Source organism: Panthera pardus, unplaced genomic scaffold (assembly GCF_024362965.1).
Source record: "Panthera pardus isolate Hobbes unplaced genomic scaffold, ASM2436296v1 HiC_scaffold_27, whole genome shotgun sequence".
Taxonomy (NCBI): Eukaryota; Metazoa; Chordata; class Mammalia; order Carnivora; family Felidae; genus Panthera; species Panthera pardus.
In genome coordinates, this window is record NW_026526843.1 from 29,395,440 (window position 1) to 29,416,087 (window position 20,648).

At 48.6% G+C, this 20,648-nt stretch overlaps 1 protein-coding gene, 1 long non-coding RNA gene and 1 other non-coding gene across 4 annotated transcripts in view; 2 read left to right on the top strand and 1 right to left on the bottom strand.

The window, feature by feature from the left end:
• The window catches only part of LOC109250747 (uncharacterized), a 36,445-nt gene that overhangs the window by 15,626 nt on the left and 171 nt on the right, over positions 1-20,648 (bottom strand). The window contains exon 1 of one of the 2 annotated variants that reach the window (XR_008418408.1): positions 19,940-20,515. The exons of the other annotated variant lie outside the window; for it this stretch is intronic. This is a non-coding gene — a long non-coding RNA (uncharacterized LOC109250747). Of the gene's footprint in view, positions 1-19,939; positions 20,516-20,648 lie in introns of those variants that run through there. 2 annotated transcript variants of the gene reach the window in all.
• LOC128774012 (small Cajal body-specific RNA 20) lies at positions 3,797-3,939 on the top strand. Its single transcript, XR_008418492.1, has one exon. It is a non-coding gene; the product is annotated as a small Cajal body-specific RNA 20 (non-coding RNA).
• Positions 12,088-19,581, top strand: LOC109250688 (homeobox protein ESX1-like). Its single transcript, XM_053892100.1, has 4 exons — positions 12,088-12,237; positions 12,398-12,815; positions 14,951-14,996; positions 18,942-19,581. The coding sequence occupies exons 1-4, from the start codon at positions 12,093-12,095 to the stop codon at positions 19,389-19,391; spliced, it is 1,059 nt and encodes a 352-aa protein (XP_053748075.1). The 5' UTR covers positions 12,088-12,092; the 3' UTR covers positions 19,392-19,581.

Sequence of the window (20,648 nt, forward strand, 5' to 3'; positions counted from 1 at the left end):
CAGGGGAATTCTACCAAACATTTAAGGAAGAGTTAGCACCTATTCTCCTGAAGCTGTCCCAAAAATTGAAATGGAAGGAAAACTTCCATACTCTTTCTATGAAGCCAGCATTACCTTGATTCCAAAACCAGACAGAGACCCCACTAAAAAGGAGAACTATAGACCAATTTCCCTGATGAACATGGATGCAAAAATCCTCAACAAGATATTATCCAACTGGATGCAACAATACATTAAAAAAAATTATTCACCACGACCAAGTGGGATTCATACCTGGGATGCAGGGCTGGTTCAATATCTGGAAAAAAATCAATGAGATTCATCCCATCAAAAAGAAAGGACAAGAACCACACGATCCTCTCAACAGATGCAAAGAAAGCATTTGACAAGATACAGCATCCTTTCTTGATAAAAAACCCTCAAGAAAGTAGGAATAGAAGGATCCTACCTCGAGATCATAAAAGCCATATATGAATGACCCAACGCTAATATCCTCAATGGGGAAAAACTGAGAGCTTTCCCCCTAAGGTCAGGAACAAGACAGGGATGTCCACTCTCACCACTGTTACTCAACACGGTATTGGAAGTCTTAGCCTCAGCAATCAGACAACACAAAGGAATAAAAGGCATCCAGATCGGCCAGGAGGAGGTCAGACTTTCACTCTTCCCAGATGACATGATATATGGAAAACTCAAAAAATTCCACCAAAAAACTGCTAGAACTGATCCATGAATTCAGCAAAGTCGCAGGATATAAAATCAATGTACAGAAATCGGTTGCATTTCTATACACGAATAATGTAGCAACAGAAAGAGAAATCAAGGAATCGATCCCATTTACAATTGCACCGAAAACTGTAAAATACCTAAGAATAAACCTAACCAAAGAGGTGAAAAATCTATACACTGAAAACTACAGAAAGCTTATGAAAGAAATTGAAGAAGACACACAAAAAAAATGGAAAAAGATTCCATGCTTCTGGATAGGAAGAACAAATATTGTTGCAATGTCGATACTACCCAAAGCGATCTACATATTCAATGCAATCCCTATCAAAATAACACCAGAATTCTTCACAGAGCTAGAACAAATAATCCTAAAATTGGTGTGGAACTGGAAAAGACCCCAAGTAGCCAAAGCAATCTTGAAAAGGAAAACCAAAGCAGGAGTCATCACAATCCCAGACTTCAAGTTGAATTACAAAGCTGTCATCATCAAGACAGTATGGTAGTGGCACAAGAACAGACACTCAGATCAATGGATCAACAGGATAGAGAACGCAGAAATGGACCCACAGATGTATGGCCAACTAATCTTTGACAAAGCAGGGAAGAATATCCAGTGGAATAAAGAGAGTCTCTTCAGCAAGTGGTGCTGGGAAAAACTAGACAGCAATATGCAGAAAAATTAACCTGGACCACTTTCTTATACCATACACACAAATAAACTCAAAATGGATGAGAGACCTAAATGTAAGACAAGAAGCCATCAGAATCCTTGAAGAGAAAGCAGGTAAAAACCTCTTTGACCTTGGCTGCAGCAAATTCTTACTCAACACATCTCCGGAGGCAAGGGAAACAAAAGCAAAAATGAACTATTGGGACCTCATCAAATAAAAAGCTTCCGCACAGCGAGGGAAACAATCAGCAAAACTAAAAGGCAACCGATGGAATGGGAGAAGATATTTGCAAATGACATATCAGATAAAGGGTTAGTATCCAAAATCTATAAAGAACTTATCAAACTCAACACCCCCCCAAAAAATAACCCGGTGAAGAAATGGGCAAAAGACATGAATAGACACTTTTCCAAAGAAGACATCCAGATCGCCAACTGACACATGAAAAAATGCTCCACATCACTCATCATCAGGGAAATACAAATCAAAACCACAATAAGATACCACCTCACACCTGTCAGGATGGCTAACATTAACAACTCAGGCAACAACAGATGTTGGCGAGGATGCGGAGAAAGAGGGATGCTGTTGCATTGCTGGTGGGAATGAAAACTGGCGCAGCCACTTTGGAAAACAGTATGAGGGGTCCTCAAAAAATTAAAACTAGATCTACCCTATGCAATTGCACTACTAGGTATTTATCCAAAGGATACAGGTGTGCTGTTTTGAAGGCACACATGCACCCCCATGTTTATAGCAGCACTATCAACAATAGCCAAAGTATAGAAAGAGCCCAAATGCCCATCGATGGATGAATGGATAAAGAAGATGTGGTATATATATATATATATATATATATATATATATATATATACACACACACACACACACACACACACACACACAATAGAGTATTACTCAACAATCAAAAAGAATGAAATCTTGCCATTTGCAACTACGGAGATGGAACTGGAGGGTATTATGTTAAGTGAAATTAGTGAGAAAAAGACAAATATATGACTTCATTCATATGTTAAGTGAAATTAGTGAGAAAAAGACAAATATATGACTTCATTCATATGTTAAGTGAAATTAGTGAGAAAAAGACAAATATATGACTTCATTCATATGAGGGCTTTAAGATACAAAACAGATAAACATAAAGGAAGGGAGGCAAAAATAATATACAAACAGGGAGGGGGAAAAACATAACAGACTCTTAAATATGGAGAACAAACAGAGGGTTGCTGGGAGGGGTTGTGGGAGGGGGGATGGGCTAAATGGGTAAGGGGAACTAAGGAATCTACTCCTGAAATCATTGTTGCACTATATGCTAACTAACTTGGATATAAATTTAAAAAATAAAATTTTAAAAAACATGAAAAAAAAGAAATGAAGAACAATGGAAAACATGAATATTTAAATCTAAATAAACATTGACTAGGGGCGCCTGGGTGGCTCAGTCGGTTGAGCATCCAACTTCGGCTCAGGTCATGATCTCGTGTTCATGGGTTCGAGCCCTGCATCAGGCTCTGTGCTGACAGCTCAGAGCCTGGAGCCTGCTTCAGATTCTGTGTCTCCCTCTCTCTCTGCTCCTCCCCCGGCTCATGCTCTCTCTCTCTGTCTCTCAAAAATAAAATAAAACATTAAAAAAAATTTAAATAAAAAACATTGACTATATAAAATTTTAAAAATAATAAAAATAAAGCAGCTTTAGGGGCACCTGGCTGGCTCAGTGGGTAGAGCATGTGATTGGGGGTCACAAGTTTGAGCCCTGTCTTGGGCGTAGAGATGTCTTAAAAAGAAAAAATAGGGGCGCCTCGGTGGCTCAGTTGGTTAAGTGCCCGACTCTTGATTTTGGGTTAGATCATTATCTCAGTTTGTGGGATCGAGCCCCACATCGGGCTATGCACTGACAGCGTGGAGCCAGCTTGAGATTCTCTCTCTCCCTCTCTCTCTCTGCCCCTCCCCTGCTTGTGCTCTTGCTGTCTCTCAAAAGAAATAAACATTTTTTAAAAAGAAAGCAGCTTCAATCCAAAATAATCAATATGCCATTTTGGTATATTTTGGGGTGGCTTACCCTGGGTCCCTTAGGAACAACATGGTGGTTGCCAGAGGGGAGGTAGGTGGGGCGTGGGTTCCATAGATGAAGGGGATTAAGAGGTACAAACTTCCAGTTATAAAATACTTCAGGATTTCATAGGGATAAAAGTACAGCATGGGACATATGGTCATTAGTGTTTTGATAACGTTGCACGGTGACAGGCAGTAGCCACACTTATCGCAGCGAGCATGTCGAAACGTGTAGAATTGCGGAACCACAATGTTGTACACCTGAAAACAACGCCACATTGTCAACTCTACTTCGAAAGAAAACCACAACTGCAGCGGGAGAGGGCTTCTGTCTCATGGGGCTCTGTTGGGGCGCAGGAGTGTCCCTTTTCTCCTCGGCCAGGACTGGAGGCCAAGATCAGCTCTTGAGGGTGACCGTCATGGCTGCAACGTGTCGGGAAGCCTTGTTTTCCTCCGTGAGACTTTTTGTAGTTGTGAGGCCCTATTTGGGTGTTACTAGGCTAGGGCCTTCATGGGCAGCACGGGGCTCAGGGTTTGGGGCTTTCCTTAGACACCACCAGGCTCTTGTGCGCTGATCCGGGGCTACGTTGCCCCAAAAGTGGCTGGGCCTCCCCCCCCCCCAGCCTGCTGCACAGGCGAGGACGCGCGCCCACACAACATGTAGTCACCTGCCACAGAGAGGCCAGTGAATGAGGGGGACCTCTCCGTCCCAGGCGTCCTACTGCTTTGGCCCGCCGAGTAGATGTTACCTGGAAGAGGGGTGTCCAGAAATGGTGACGCCTATTGTGGAAGGGGCATCTGAGGCCACCTAACCGAGGAGGAAACACACCGTTTTTCCTTGCCTGGATTAACTTGGGGGCCAGTCTGGCAGCTCCAGCTATCTGCCCACACCTGTGCCTCCTGGGCAGGGTCTGGGGCAGGAATGCAGGGCCCAGGGCAGTGAGCAAGACCCGGGAGTGGGTTCTGGGGGAGAAGAAACACTGCAGGTCTGACAGTGCACTGGCAGCAAGCACAACGCCTGCTTTTTAAAAAAATTTTTTAATGTTTATTTATTTTTGAGAGAGAGAGAGAGAGCGCATGAGGGAGAGAGGGGAAGGGAGAAGAGAGAGACACAGATTCCAAAGCAGGCTCCAGGCTCTGAGCTGTCAGCACACAGCCCGACGCGGGGCTGGAACTCACAAACGGCGAGATCATGACCTGAGCCGAAGTCGGACGCTCAACCGACTTCGCCCCCCAGGCGCCCCCACAAAGTGTGCTTCCAAGCAGTTAGCTGCATCCATTGGGACAGCTCTGGGCCCACACGATTGTGGGCCGTGCCATGCTGCCTGGGCACAAATCTCTGGCACGTTTTCTACATCGAAGTACCTACTTCATCAGTTGACAAAATAGTGTGTTAGAAAGTTTCAAAAAGTTCTAAAAGTATTTTCTTCAGTAAGACAAGTTCTGAGAGCATCTTATTTTGTTCTAAAAGCAATAAACTACTCTCTGTGGGGAAAAGGGGGGAAAAAAGCGACCGCAGGAGGCCCAGGTACTTGGACTTTATGCTGGACCCTACCTATCAGACTCAGCCTCACTAAACATACATCTGTTGCTCGTCTGTTGCGTTCTATGTGTGGATTATTCCCTAACTCCAGTGTCAAAATATCCAGCCTTAGGCCAACTCACCTTAGGAGGGAAAGCCTCTTCTATTGCTGCTATCAGCCCCTGAACATTGGCCTCAGTCTGAACCACTTCCTGGTCATTCTTAGCAGGGTCTGGAAGAAATTCTGGTTATCTCTTTACTCTGTAGGGAATGGCGGCCTTACCAGGAGGCTATCTGGCTTGTCTGTTAATTACAGTATAATCATGGGTAGGAAGAACACCCCTTAGCAGCTAATCACGGTCCCTGTGAGTGAGGTTGTGAATGGCCACTAAGATTTCCAATATTTTTTAAGATGTGGGAAATGCCTGGGGCTCCTGGGTGGCTCATTCGGTTAAGCGCCTACCTCTTGGTTTCCACTCAGGTCATGATCTCGCAGTTCGTGAGTCTGAGCCCCTTGTCAGGCGCTGACAGCACGGAGCCTGCTTGGGATTCCCTCTCTTCCTCTCTCTCTGCCCCTCCCCTGCTTGTGTGCTCTCTCTCTCTCAAAATAAATAAATACAAACTTTTTAAAAATGTAGGAAATGCTTGTGATGAAATGTCAGAATATCAGATACAATGTGGAATACAGTAGTACTTGGAAAAGAAATTATAGGAAAACAACCTGAAAAATAACATTTTCATTATTACCCTTGGATATTTGGCAGGGTTATAGTTGAGGTTAATATGCTTTTCTATTTTTCATTCTTTATTTTGAGAGAGAGACCGAGCAGGGAAAGGGCAGAGAGATGGGGAGAGACAGAGAGAATCCCAACCAGGTTCCATATACTGTCAGCACCAAGCCTGACATGGGGCTCAATCCCACAAACCCTGAGATCATGACCTGAGCCAAAATCAAAAGTCTGATGCTCAACCGACCGAGCCACCAGGCGCGCCGAGTTTAATAAGTTTTATTTTTGGTGTCTTCATACTTTCCATATAAATCACAATAATGTGTTACCTTTTTTAAATATTTTATTTTTATTTAATTATTTTTTAAATGTCTATTTATTTATTTTGAGAGAGAGAGCATGAGCGGAGAAGGGGCAGAGGGACAGGGAGACAGAGAATCTTAAGCAAGCTCCACTCTCAGCGCAAGCCTCACATAGTACTCAATCTCACCAACCATGAGATCAAGACCTGAGCCAAAATCAAGAGTCAGTCGTTCAACCAACTGGGCCACCCAGGCACCCCTAAAGATTTATTATTTATGTATCTATTTTTTTAATTTACATCCAAGTTAGTCAGCATATAGTGCAACAATGATTTCAGGAGTAGATTCCTTTGTGCCCCTTACCCATTTAGCCCATCCCCCCTCCCACACCCCCTCCAGTAACCCTCTGTTTGTTCTCCATATTTAAGAGTCTCTTACGTTTTGTCCCCCTCCCTGTTTTTATATTATTTTTGCCTCCCTTCCCTTATGTTCATCTATTTTGTATCTTAAATTCCTCATGAGTGAAGTAATGATATTTGTCCTGGGCTGACTAATTTCGCTTAGCATAATGCCCTCTAGTTCCATCCACGTAGTGGCAAATGGCAAGATTTCATTCTTTTTTGATTGCTAAGTAATACTCCATTGTAAATATATATACCACATCTTCTTTATCCATTCATACATCGATGGACATTTGGCTCTTTCCATACCTAGTGATTTTGAGTAAACTCTACGCCCAACATGGGGCCCAAACTTAACACCCCTGAGATCAAGAGTCCAAGACCTACCAACTGAACCAGCCGAGTGCCCAATACGTGTCACTTTTGTTATTGAGGAAGAAGCATTTATTTGGGGAAGGCCAGGAAGACCTTCTACCCACGCTTCAAGAGTCATCTTAAAATCTACCTCCTCTGACTGTTTTCATATTTGTACTGATGTAAATTCTGCCTTCTTTGCACTTCCATATATTGCTTTATTACTTACCTGTGACATTTGCCTTGTTCTAGATTATATGTGATTTTAACTCATGTATTTTCTTTCTCTCCATGACTTGCTTATATCTTTGGTGCTTGTTTTTAGTACATAGACACATTTATACAATTAAATGCCATGAGGTACATGCACGAACGTGTGCACACACACACAATAGAGAGGGAAATAGGGAGGGAAGAGGAGGGAGAGAAGGAAGGAAGGAGGAGGGAGAAAAGACAGGGAGGGAAGGAGGGAGTGGGAAGAGGGAGGAGAAAGTAGGGAAGATGGAGGGAGGTGAGGGATGGATAGGGAACAGAGTGGGAGGAGGGTGAGAAGGAGGTAGGAGGGAAGAGGATGGCAGGGAAGAAGGCAGAGAGGTAGAAAGGGAAGGAGGAATCTAGGGAGGGAAGAACAGGTGAAGGGAGGAAGGAAGAGAGAGAGGGAGGGAGGGAAGGAGAGGGAAGGAAACTGTTTTTCCATACTTCATTCCGACTTCCTAAGAATTCTGTGAGCTGACCATCACTAGTTTAGTAAACAGTGGTAGTAATAGGAAGAGTTGCCCTATTTCCAGTTGGGGAAACGGAGGCACACAGACAGGAAGGCTTGCCAGTGTCATGAGGTGAGACTATACCATGAAAGCAGAAGAACACGGCTGTGCACGGAAACCAGACACGTGTGTTCCACCCAACTCCAGAGCCTGCTCGCTTTCCTCAGCCCCCTGTTCTCTCCTATAACATTTATGAAGGCGGAAGGGGGGGTTAGGGGCGCGGTCGCCACTCTAGCTGATGAAAGGTGCACACATCACCGTAATGCCACTACACACAGAGACGTTTACATTCCAATTCCAGGGGACGCCTCATGCACCTTGTGGACCGATGTGGCCTCCAGGCAGGGACTCTGGCTCTCCACCTTGATCCCCTAGCCCAGTAACTGCAGTGAGCCAAACCCAGGGCCATCTGGGACTCCCCTCCAAGAACCTCGTCCTAAAACACTGTTTTCATGAGTCTCGCTTGCCCCAAACTTACAGGGTTCCATGCTCCCAGATGCACATATCCCAACACCTCCCTTGAATTCGACCCCAACGTAATATTTAAACTTGATTTCCCTGCTGGATATGGAGTTCTCTGCAGGCTCTTCTCTAGCTCCCTCTCGAGGTCACGCTCCACAGCCACCCTGGCTGTGTCCGGGTTTCCTGAGATCAGCTTTCTACTTCTTCCCTCCTGGGGTTGCTCCTAATACCCTCTCCTATTGTCTTTGTTTGTACGGACGTTTGTTTATTTAGAGAGCACGCACGCACGAGTCGGGTAGGGGCAGAGAGCCGGAGACAGAGAATCCCGAGCAGGAGCCACGCTGGGCCGGAGCCCCATATGGGGCTTGATCTCACATCCACGACATCATGACCTGAGCCAGTACCAAGAGTCTGTCGCTTAACCGACTGAGCCACCCAGGCGCCCCTCTCCTCCCCCCTTTAACTGCAGTTCTGCGCCCAGCCTGCTTAGCATTTACCAAACTTTGGCTCACGCTGAGACGTGAGGGAAGCCCCACTACTCCCCGAAAGCCAACTCCGCTTCTACCAGGGGCTGCCAGGAGCAGTCTTCAGAGGTTTGGACCCTTGCCCACTTCCACCAAGCTGCATAGCCTTGGGAAGGTCACCCAACCTCTCCAAGCCTCCGTCGCCTTGCTTCAGTAAGAAACAGTGATGCCTCGCGCCACTCTCCTCCCCTCCCCGCGGACAGCTGCAAGGTTCGTCAGCCAGGCCCCGGTGCACAGCCAGCACTCACGTGAGGTCACCAGCACGAGCAAGCACGGCCACGTTCACTCCACAGGCTCGCACATCCGCCCAGGGGCAGGGGTTATGCTCCGTGTCCGGCACCTTCGATCACAGCGAGGGCCCAAGCACAGCCTGAGCCCCCTCAGCCCTGACCCCTTACCTCCAGCATCAGCTCCGGTCGTCTGAGCCCGTCCTGTGGGCCTGACTTCTATTACCTTGTACACTTCTCAGCTCAGGAGAGGGGGTACCATCGTGATCCCCATCGTACAGATGCGGCACGGGGGGCACGGGGGTGTCAGCTGATTCACCCGGGCCACAGAGCAACTTAGTGGGGGTGGGGCTCCATCATTTTCAGCTTCTTCCTCTCATGTGGGCCGATCCCTCCGCTCAGACTGGGAGAAGCCAGGGCACAAAGGCTGAGTCTGCGCTGGAGGCGCTGCCCACACTACCTGCCACGGGGCCCTGTAAGCACGGCAGGCCACGAGGTTTGGTGACTGGAGCCCAGGTAGGTACACACAGACATGCAGCGGGGCGCCTGGCTGGCTCAGTTGGGGGAGTGTGACTCTTGCTCTCAGGGCCATGGGCTCGAGCCCCACGTTGGGTGGAGAGATGACTGAAAAAAAGAGTTAAAAAAACAAAGACCCCAAATGACAGGTAGCCCTGGAGACCTGACGGTCACAAGAAAACTTTCTGTCCTCGTTGTCAACTGCCAGAGAACAACCAGCACCTGTCTTCTCTCACGGACCCTTGCGAATAAAGAAACACAAAATTGGCTGAAATCAGAAATGTGAGACAGTGTGGTGTGGCCACTGGAAATATTTTATTTTTGTCACCTCAATTACTCCCGCAGCACCCTGGTGAGGTGGTGGCTATTGTTGTCCTCGTTATACGGATGAGGACACCTGAGGACAGTGAGACTCAGCAACTCAACAGGTTAGCCAGCTAGCCAGGGCGAGCAAGCCGCGACGCACATCCCGGCAGGCTGCCTCCAGAGCGCCCACGGCCATAAACCCGGCACATCGAACCCCAGTCGTGGCTATTTTTGCTTAGGACGAGGCTCCATTCGGTTGTTAAGGTTTGCAAAGTGTGAAGTTACTGAAGAAGATACTACCACAACTGATGTCAAGGTAGGGCAATAGTTGTCTCGGGACACGGGAGGGACTGGGATGGAGCCAGCGGGAAGGCTCCATGGGGACGGGAGACACGAAAGAACGCGTCCCCTCAGCGGTCACGGAGAATCGCAGCTAGTCCAGCACAAACAGAATGAAAGCCCTCGTAGGTCGCTCACGCAATAACTAATCTCAAGTCAAAACTGGGCATAGGGTGTCCAGCCGAGGCGGGGGAGGTGCCTGCGGCATTCAACAAGGGCCTCCCTGAGGAGGAAACATCTGGTTAAAGTCGTCAGGAGGACGCAGTCACCTTGCATCCCTTACCACCTCTTTGAAGACGAATTGGTCCGCAAACCTCTTTTAGTTAGTTTCTTACCCATCCTCCAGGGGCATGAGGCAGGGGCACTTATCCCTGAGACTCAGTGGGTGAGGTGACTAGGGCCCGTGATGCATTTAGGAACCCACAGAAATGATGGAGTGTCTGAATTCAAGTGGGGGTGAGGAGAATGGCCGTGGGGTAAACGAGGGATAAATCGAGCACGTTGTCGAGCATAAGGCCCACTGTGGGAAGCTGTTTTCAATATTTAGGATATTAACGAGTCTTGGAACATCAATAAAACAGTTCTGGCGGGGAAAACCACAGAGCCCTCAATCTGGTCTGCTCCCTTTTATTTGACAAGAAATAAGCATGCATACCATTAAGTGGAGTACAGTATTTGCTTACAGGTTTCCTCTGTTGATGTAAAAGTGACATACAAAGACTGCACAAATCTCAAACTTACATTTGTTGAGTTTTGAAAACTATATAAAACTATGTAGAGTCACTCTTTATCACGGATTCCTTGCTATACCCCAAATCTCTTGTCCCTTGTCTCTTTTCTGTACTCACCTGGAGAAACCAAAACCCTACATAAATTCAACTCTCCAACCAATAAAAATGTATCCCTGCCGTAAGAAAAATAAATAAATAAATAAATAAGGAAAAGAAAAAGAAAAGAAAAGAAAAAGAAAAAGGAAAACAACCAACAAGAAACGAAATTTATTTAGGGGTGCCTGGGTGGCTCAGTCGGTTAAGCATCTGGCTTTGGCTCACTTCATGATCTCTGGGTTCATGAGGTCCAGCCCCCCATCGGGCTCTCTGCCTTCAGCACAGAGCCCCCTTGAGATCCTCTGTCCCTCCCGCCCCGCTTGTGCTCTCTCTCAAAATAAATAAACTTAAAAACAAAAGAAGTAAACTTCATTTATTCCCTCAGCAAGGGCTCAGGAAGATCTTTCTAGAAAAACCGAGAGGCTGAGGGAAGGGAGAAATGGCGGCGGGAAATTACCCGCGTCCAAAAGGTCCCAACCCTTGAGGGACATGCATGCTTGTATAGAGAAATCTATAGCCAGAGGCATAGCTGCTGTGTAGGAATGTTTCAGGATACGCAGATACAATGAGACTAAGAAACAAATATTTGAAAAAGAAAAATTGCAAGAAAAAAAAAAAAGCAGGAGCTTTGTGCACTTTAAGCAGCCTCGAATGCACTGTGCAGGCACCGAGATGTAGCTTCATCACTAAAATTCTGGAGGCACCGGACTTTCCCAAGGGGCACGTGTGGTTTTATTTGCATAGTGCATCTGAGCACCAGGCACGATCAGCAACCCCAAGCCCCAGCTCCTGTTCCCGGGTACCCGGGAGTTTGGCGGGCTCTAACTTCAGCATCTCGCTGAAAAAACTCAGAGTGTGCCACCTCAGAGCTGATCGCATTCGTTTGATGACTATTCCCTGCTTTGTACCGGCTGCTAGGTCCAGAGGTTGGGGGGTGGGGGTGGGGCTGGCCCAAGAGAGATTGTCCCAACATTTCTGCCAGGTCTCCAGACCTAGGGTGAGGTCTGTCTCTCACCCTACGGAAATGGGCAAACACAATGCAGCACAGCCCCTTGCTCGGGAGTGGGGGAGACATGCCGCCAGTTTGGGGGACACGAGCTAAGTTACAACCGAAGCCGCCAGCTCTGGTTATCCATAGTCCCCTCCGATGCCTTAGAGCAAGTGCTCCCCACCCCAGCCCTCTTGGCAGGAGCACCCGCCCACTTGGTGCCCAAGCCCAGCCGCATGCGCACCTCGGCGAGCCCAACCCCCACTAAAGGGTGGTATATATAAAGCGCCTAGCCGGACGCTGGGTAGCTGAACTCGACGGCACGGCAGCGTAGCCGGAGCTCAGCAGGCCACCGCTTCATGTGTGACCCAGCGATCCAGCAGATCCAGACGCAGATCCACACAGGACGGCAGAGGGATACTATGGATCCTTTCAACCAATTCAAGCGCGAAGTCACGGGCTTCCCCAGCCTGGGAGTCGACGAGGACCGGGAAGAGCTGCGTGGTCTGTGCCCGTCGGGACAAGCGTCTTCGCCAAGTCCCAGAAATGAAGGGTCCCTGGGCGAGGGGAGCGGTCTGGCCACCCCTCAGATGCCTCCCCTGGTCTCCTCCCCACAGCCCGGGCTCTGATGCTGATATCTGTCTCTGGATTTCTTCTTTAGCAGAAAGCAAGCAAGTGGGGATGTCGCTTACCAGAGACCATGCGGCTGAGGAAGCAGGGGCCGAGTTCGCACCTCAGCAGCAGGCGGCAGGCATACAAATCAAGAAGGAAGGAGACAGCCATGGGGACGACAACCATGGTGACGGTGACGGCGAGGAGGGGGCCGGCGATGTGCGCGCTGGATATCCGTGGCCCGCGGGTAGCAAAACCCGCGATGTGAAGCCTGAGGAGCCGAAGCCGGAGGAGCCGAAGCCGGAGGAGCCAAGGCCGGAGGGGCGGTTGCCCCCGGCCGCGGCTCCGGCTCCGGGTCCCGCTCGGGGAGGGAGGTGGCCGGTGGGTCGCCTCATCAAGTTCACCCCCCAGCAGATGCGCCAGCTGGAGAGCTTGTTCCAGACCACCCACTATCCCAGCACCACCACGCGGTAAGTGGGCCGCTGCGCTGGGTGCGGGTGCCCGGGTTTGGGGGGAGTGGCTGGGGTTGGCGGGGACGGCGCGGGGGGGAGGGGGCGGGGGGGGGGAAGGGACGCGGACTAGGGCGTTGGGGGGACCGCGGCGGAGACTGGCGGGGGGAGCGACGGCGGGAACGGGACGGCGGCGAGTGGGGGGGGGGGGGGTGGCGCGGAGGCTTGTCACGTGTCTCTCTCCTCGTGGCTGAAGTAAAACCTACCGGGCCCTCGAGGCTGCGGGTCCCGCGCCTCCCTTGGTTTAGGCGGGAGCTGAGGGCTCTGCGGGGGGGGACCAAGGGGGACGTTCGGGTGGAGGGGAACATCTGGAGCCCGGAAACTGTCCGCTGCGGCTAATAGAAGAAAGTCCTAGAAAATCCTACTAGAAGCGGGGGGGAGGGGGAGGGGGGGAAAGGGGGGGGCGAGAAGTCTGAGACGCGGGAGCAAACGGGCTAGTAGGATCCCGCCTTTGCTTAAAATGGTGATAAATCTGCTCGTTGTGGATTATTTCTGCACCGGTTTTTAGTGTTATTTTTAAATTTTAGTGTTATTTTAAAATTATTTACGTATTTGAGGTAATCCCAACTCACTAAAGTAATCCCAATTTATGTATTTTAAATACACCCAACGTGGGGCTGGAACTCATGACCCTTGACGTCGAGAGTCCCAGGCTCCTCCAACCGAACCCGCCAGTCGGCCCTGCCCTGATTTCGATATTTTTAAATAGTGCGCCGGAAAACGGTCTCGAGTAGTGAATGTTCTGCATTCCCTTAAACTTTGCTAGAGGTCTTTAAAAATCAATTAAAATTTAAAAAAGAAGAAAAGGGGCGCGGCTGGCTCAGTCCGTAGAGCATATGAATTTTGATCTCGAGTCGGGAGTTCAAGCCCCATTTTGGACCCGTAGCCTACTTAAGAAAACCGTAAATCGGGCGCCTGGGTGGCTCAGTGGTTGAGCGTCCCACTTCATCAGGTCGAGAGATCTCTCAGCGTTCTGGGATTCCAGCCCCACCTCTGACTTTGCCTGAAATGCTTTGGATTCTGTCTCCCTCCCTGTTCACCCCTTCCACGCTTGCGCGTGGCACTGCCTCAACTATAAATAAACATTTAAAAAAAAAGAAAAGAAAAAATAATAAAATTGAAAAAAAAATTAAAATTAAATCGTGCCGAAGGAAAAACTGCCCTCAAAGGAAGCCTCAAGCTACCCCTTACAGAATAGTGGGGGCGGGGGGTGGGGGGGAGAGAGAGTGTGTGTGTGTGTGTGTGTGTGTGTGTGTGTGTGTGTGTGTGTTGGGGGGTGGATGGTGGATGGCAGGGGGGAATTTAGTGATAGAAAAATGTAACAAAGCACGACCAAGGAATAAACAGCAGTTTGTGCCATCCTTTAGCCTCTAGTGGGAATGTACTCTTAACTGGGTTCATTACTGATAGATAAAGAGAGATGGGGGAGGGGACGGGATGGGAGGGGAAGGGAGAGACAGAGAGAGAGAGAGAGAGAACGCATGTTGTTTTAGGGCTCTAATTTATCATTTTTTATTTTCATTAAAATTTTTTTTTAACGTTTATTTATTTTTGAGACAGAGCATGAACGGGGGAGGGTCAGAGAGAGAGGGAGACACAGAATCTGAAACAGGCTCCGGGCTCTGAGCTGTCAGCATAGAGCCGGACACGGGGCTGGAACTCAGGGACCGCGAGATCATGACCTGAGCCAAAGTCGGACACTCAACCAACTGAGCCACCCAGGTGCCCCTTAGGGCTCTAATTTAACCCATAAATTGGGTAAGAGCAATGACTGAAAGTCCATACAGATAGTTCCTCAGTCAGATTCTTTTTCATTTTGGTGTTGATAACACTAAAAGAAACTGAATTAGAATGTCACGTGTTCTTGGGGACTGTGCCTCCTTTACCCACCAAGACTTGGCTTCCCTTAAATTCTTTGTCAACTGAACCTCACTGTAAATCCTGAAATGGCGTGACTTTTCCTAGTGCAGAAACTGGTTCATAAAATGTCACTGACCTCTCCCCGAAAACAATTTTTCAAAAGGTGAATGAAAAATGCTGTATTTTAACTCACCACCAACTCCATATACTGATCTTTGCGATTTTTCTCCCCTCAGCCAGGAACTTTCGAGATTCATGAATGTGCCTGTAGCCAGACTGCAGGTCAGTAAACCCGAAAAAAACAATTTCGCTGGGAGCCATTTTAAACCTGTTTCAGGATTTGGGGCACCTTGGTCATAGACTTTCTCACGTTTCTGTGTTTTTGTTGCCTTTTTTAGATTTGGGAAATAAGTGTTGAACTTTTGGGTCTTGCGGAAGGGAAGGTGGGATACATAAAGCCCAGGTTTTGGAAATTGCCCATTACCAGAGGGAACATGATTTCCTAAAGGAATGAAAAAATTGGTAGAGTATAGTATCCCTTGCATACACATATATATACACCTTTGTCTAAGCTACACCTTACTGGATGTACTTTCTTAGGTCACTAAATTAGACTTATAATACACATATTTTTATAATTATATGTCACATGTATAGTATACTTATTTTTATGTGCAATATATATTTACGTGCTAATATAACTATATATGTATTTTATATATATTATAAATACAAAAACGTGTGTAATGGAGTAAATATAAATTATATAAGATATACAATACATTTAATTCATAGAATAATGCTTATATTTATCTAAAGTAGAAATTCACTTAATATATAAATGTACATATAAAAAATATGTAGTATATTGCACGTATATTCCTTTTTTAAGTTTATTTTGAGAGAGAGAGAGAGAGTCTGTGCGAGCAGGAGAGGGGCAGAGAGAGAATCCCAAGCAGGTGCTGAGCTGTTAGCACAGAGCCTGACATGGGGACTTAATTTCCCGAACCCTGAGATAATGACCTGAGCAGAAATCAAGAGCTGGACGCTTAACCAACTGAGCCACCCAGGCGCCCTATGTGGTGGTTTTCCTTTTGAATATGATCTTTTGCTCTAGGATCCAGGCTAAAGCAATTTTATTTTTTTTTTTAATTTTTTTTTTCAACGTTTATTTATTTTTGGGACAGAGAGAGACAGAGCATGAACGGGGGAGGGACAGAGAGAGAGGGAGACACAGAATCGGAAACAGGCTCCAGGCTCTGAGCCATCAGCCCAGAGCCTGACGCGGGGCTCGAACTCACGGACCGTGAGATCGTGACCTGGCTGAAGTCGGACGCTTAACCGACTGCGCCACCCAGGCGCCCCAAGCAATTTTATTTTTTAATTATAAAATTCGTTTGATTTATTTTTTAAATTTTATTTAAAAATTTCAAAAATGTTTTTGATTTTCACTGCTTAATTGCTTTTCGTTTTGTTTTGTTTTGTGTTTTGTTTGTTTTTTTAACATCTATGATTTGTTACTCTAGGATTTGGAGTAAGGCAGTTTTATTTTTTAATTAAAAAAATATTTTATTTCAACATTTTAAAATTCAGTCAATTCCAATTTGGAGCTATTGCTTTTAAGTGTTTGGTAAAGGGGTGTGGAGAGTGGCAGGCCTCCACTTTAATTTCCCAGAATTCTTTGATCTGTCAGCCTGAAAACATAGTTAAAGAGTAGATTGTGCATTATGGTAGACGTGGGAGGGGGGAGTCGCAACCTTTGAAATCTGTCCAAGACAAAATAAACCCAAACAACAATTTCAAACAAGGTTGCATCAGCTCAACAAAGGGGGAAGCCAGTCTAACGCGGTGGAGGGTAAGGGGAGAATTATTTGGGGATATCACTCACGTTCAAATTTGTGAGAGTACCAAACACATTAGCGAATGGTCCTTCGAGGAGTGTCTAACACCTGAGATTTTGGTCTTCTTTTTCTGTTTTTAAGTGTACTTATTTATTTTGAGAGAGGGAGAGACAGGGGGCACAAGAGCAGGAAGGGGGCTCCCAGCTTGCCGCTGTCAGCGTGGAGCCCTCTTGGGATCCTCTGTCTCCCTCTCTGTCTGCCTCTCCGGCCTCGCCTGCTCGCGCTCTCTCTCAAAAATAAAAAAACATTAAGAAAATTGAATCTCTTGACTGCTATACATGCCACGTGGCAGTGTCAGTGTTAAGTCTAGTCGTTATGTCACATTATCTTCCTGGTACGTGTTTATCTCAAAAGTGGCAATTTTTACCTTGTGACCGACTCTAGGCCCTTCCTCCACCCACCCTTCTAGCACTCACAGACCCGATGTTGCTCCATGAGTTTGTTGAGCTTTTTTTTAGATTCCACATATAACTGAGAACATAAAGCGATTGTGTGAAGAACATTTTAATGGGTGTCCCCTCGACTATTTTGCGAATACAGTTAAGAGTTGTTTTGATAACCCACCTCAGTTAGGCTGCTTTGCACTTGTGTAGACTTGGCCTCTGGTAAACTTGGATCCCCCAAAAGGAGCTCCCAGCACTGGTTTCTTTAGACTTTTCATATTCAAGCAGCAGAAAGACCAAGTAACTACGAAGCTGGGAGAGGGAAAATGAGGCAACAGAGAGAGTAGAGGCCCTTAGTCTCAAGTAACCTTTGCCAACTGGGAATGTCTACAAATATTAAATACAAAGGAATTCCATTAATACGATGTGGAAAGGACAGTGGAGTCCAAAGGACAGGTGTTTTGTTTTGTTTTGTTTTTTGTACTGTTCATAGCTGGCAGATAGGCGGGAGGAGCCATTTTGTGACTCCTCTCCCACATGCTTAGCTGTCTCCCTAAAGTGTCAGTTTCGCCTTGTTGCCTTAGGAAAACCATATGATTTCACTTATGTGTGGAATCTTAACCGAACAGACAAAACAGAAGCAGACTGTAATACAGAGGAGAAACTGGAGGTTGCGGGGTAGGGGGAGAGGGACGGGCAAAACAAGTGAAGTGGATTAGGAGGCGCCAAGTTCCAGTCATGTAGTAAATCGGTCCCGGGGATGAAAAGTACAGCAGAAGGAATATAGTCAAAATACAGCAATGACTTTGTATGGTGATGATGGTGATTACACTGATCGTGGTGAGCATTTTGTAAGGTAGAGGAATGACGAATCACTGTGCCGTCCACCTGAAACTACTATAATACTGTATTGTCAGCTATGCTTCGACTCAAAAAAGAAAGGAGAAGGAGGGATGGGATGGGGCTCTCCTGGTTGAGGAGAGGGGCTTAGGGGGCCCTGCCCTGCTGGGCAGCAGCGGCTCCTGTCCAGGGTCCTGGAACTGTAGCCAGAGCAGAGGGCGCTGACCGGGTGCTGAGCCCAGGGAAGTCTGGAGGGTGGGGCAGGGTGGAGGGTGCAGAGTGGACAACGGTGCTGTGCCTCTTTGCCCCCGAACTGTTGGCTGGGCAGAGATTTTGAGAACTTGAGTGAATGTGGCCCTAGTCAGGCTAAACCTTCGTTGCCCCCGAAGTGTAAAACGTCCAGGTGCTGTCCGGTGCTTCAGCTTAACTTGTGTCCCAGCAAGACAAGCCACAGGCTCCTGGGCCCTCCAAGCCCAAGCCTCGCTCACAGTACCATCCTTTCAACTATGAAGAGGTTTCAGAAAACGAATGACCCTTTAGTCATCCTTCAAAGAAACCTTTGGTTTCAAAATCCCACACGTGCCTATGGATTATTTACTGCACATTGAAGACGGGCTTTGCAAACTGGGGGTTGTCGCCGCAGCAGGACTTTATGCTGAGCTTCCCCACAAGCAGGGTGACACTAGCCTAGTGATTAGGAGTCAGTGGCAGCTGGACAGCTGAGGGCCAGCTGTCAGGACACAGCCCAGCACGTGTAAGAGTAACAGCAGGGACGGAGTGCCATTCCTCAGCTACACCTGTTTGTCAGGGTGGGGAAAAATAATACGCAAGGTGGGAGGACAGAGTGAAAGCAATAAGCCAAGCCACAGCCTGGCACGTAGTGGGTGCCGTCTGAGGGTGAGCTGAAGGGAGACCCCTCGGTGGTAACTTTCCTAGGATAATTTAGCAACAAGGAAGTAGCTTCCCTGGTGCAGTTTAAAACCCTGAGGGTGTAGAGAGTAGCCTGCTGGGTTGTTTTTTTTTTTTTTTTTTTTTTTTTTTTTTCATGTATGACATTCAATGCTCCACATACTAAAACGATCCTTTTTTCTCTCTGATTGAAGGTTTGGTTTAAGAATAGGAGGGCCAAGTTGAGAAGACAGCGGAGGGCACTGAGGCACAGAAACATGCCCCCCATGGCCACGGTCCCCCCTTCCATCATAAACATGGGTCGACCCTACCGTGGCATCTTCATTCGTCAGCTGAATTTTGTGTGGATTTTTCAGGAGCCAGTGATGCCGGGGCCACCTCGCCCGCCCATGCAACCCTTTCCTCCTATGTTCCTGTTTCCTCAACCTTGGTTCTGTCTAGCTTTCCCTCCCTATGGCTGCCCTCCACCCTTCCTTCCCTATGGCTACCTTCCACCTTTCCCTCCCTATGGCTGCCCTCCACTTTTCCTTCCCTCTGGCTGCCTTCCATTTTCCCTTCCCTTTGGCTGCCCTCCACCTTTCCCTCGCTATGGCTGTCCTCCTATGGCCCATCCTGGTGCGGTACCACCCTTGGCTCTTCTTTAATCCTTTTCCCAAAGAATGGGATCTGTGACAGTTTTTTTCCGAGGTGTTTTTGAGTCAGATTCAAGTTTCTGTATCTGTCGCCATAAAGAATAGTTCATTAAATGTGTGCTGAATGTATTAAAGAGAAGTCAAATTCACTGACCCTCTATTTTAGGGCAATTTTTACGTTTTCAATAAAGTTGTGAATTCTCTACAACTGTTTTTGCGTGTGGTGTGGGGTCAGTCAGTTGCATGGGCAATGCCATTCATAGGGAAAGGCGAGGACACCTGCTCTCACGCAGCACTGTCCCTGAGCCACCATCGGCAGGCCAGGCGCATCCCCGAAGGTGCCCACGTGCCCGGGGCAGGGTTACAGAGACCCACCCTCTCCTCCGCCACCCCGTCCTCCCGCCCCGCGCGCAAGCCCGACCCCGCAGAGGTGCAGGAGCGGGTGGCGTCAGCCCCTAAGGAGGGACCGGCGGGCTTCCGGGCGGGGCTGGGCCCCAGTCGCCCCGAGGAGCTGGGGCACAGCCGAGCACTGGCAGGGAAACTCGGAAGGGGCTACTCACAGCTCCCGGAGAAGCGGCAGCCGGGTGTGCATCTGGTGCTCTCCAAGTTGCGTCCGGCGCCTGCCCCGCGGGCGGACCAGACCGGGCCGCGCGGCCTTCCAGCGGGAGGGTCCGGCGCCTGCGGAGGCACCGCGAGGCGAGACCCCCTTCCAGGCCGGCGCTGGGCTCGCTCTCTCTCCCCTGTCCCCCACTCCCCAGGCGTTGCAGGGCCCGGCATCGCTCGGCCCCCAGCTCGCAGCTGCCCGGCACCTTTCCGCGAAATCCTTCCTATGGCCCGCCGCCCTCGCGTGCGGTCATTTCAAGTCCGCAGCTGAGAAAGGACCTGGGTCTTTGTCCCCTCGGACTTGGGGTGGCGGAGGGGCTCCTGCGGAACCGAGACCGTGTACCTGGTGCCCGATCGGGTTGTTTACACTGGCACACACAGCCCTTCTCGTTGCCAGGACGACCCCGGCCCCGGGGACGAGTTTCGCCGGTGCACCCAAAATGTCTCCCCCCGTCCCCCAGGTTTGGGTTGTGGCGCCGCAGCGGGGTCTGTGAGCCGGGGCGTCGCAGATCTCCCCGATCTGATATCGGGGGCCACCACCTCCCCCCCCCGCGGGCCACCACCTCCCCCCCCCCCCCGCCCTCCGCGGTGGCGATGGTTCCAGGCCGTGGCCTCTGGTTGGCGGAAGCGTAGCCTCCCATCGAGGCCGGTCCCCCGCCCCCCGCC

What these genes read in the sequence shown, in the direction of transcription:
- LOC109250688 (XM_053892100.1), top strand. Translation starts at nt 12,093, where the DNA reads ATGTGTGACCCAGCGATCCAGCAGATCCAGACGCAGATCCACACAGGA. An exon ending in GGACCGGGAAGAGCTGCGTG is followed by an intron (nt 12,238 to 12,397) that starts GTCTGTGCCCGT and finishes CTTCTTTAGCAG; the next exon opens with AAAGCAAGCAAGTGGGGATG. An exon ending in TATCCCAGCACCACCACGCG is followed by an intron (nt 12,816 to 14,950) that starts GTAAGTGGGCCG and finishes TTCTCCCCTCAG; the next exon opens with CCAGGAACTTTCGAGATTCA.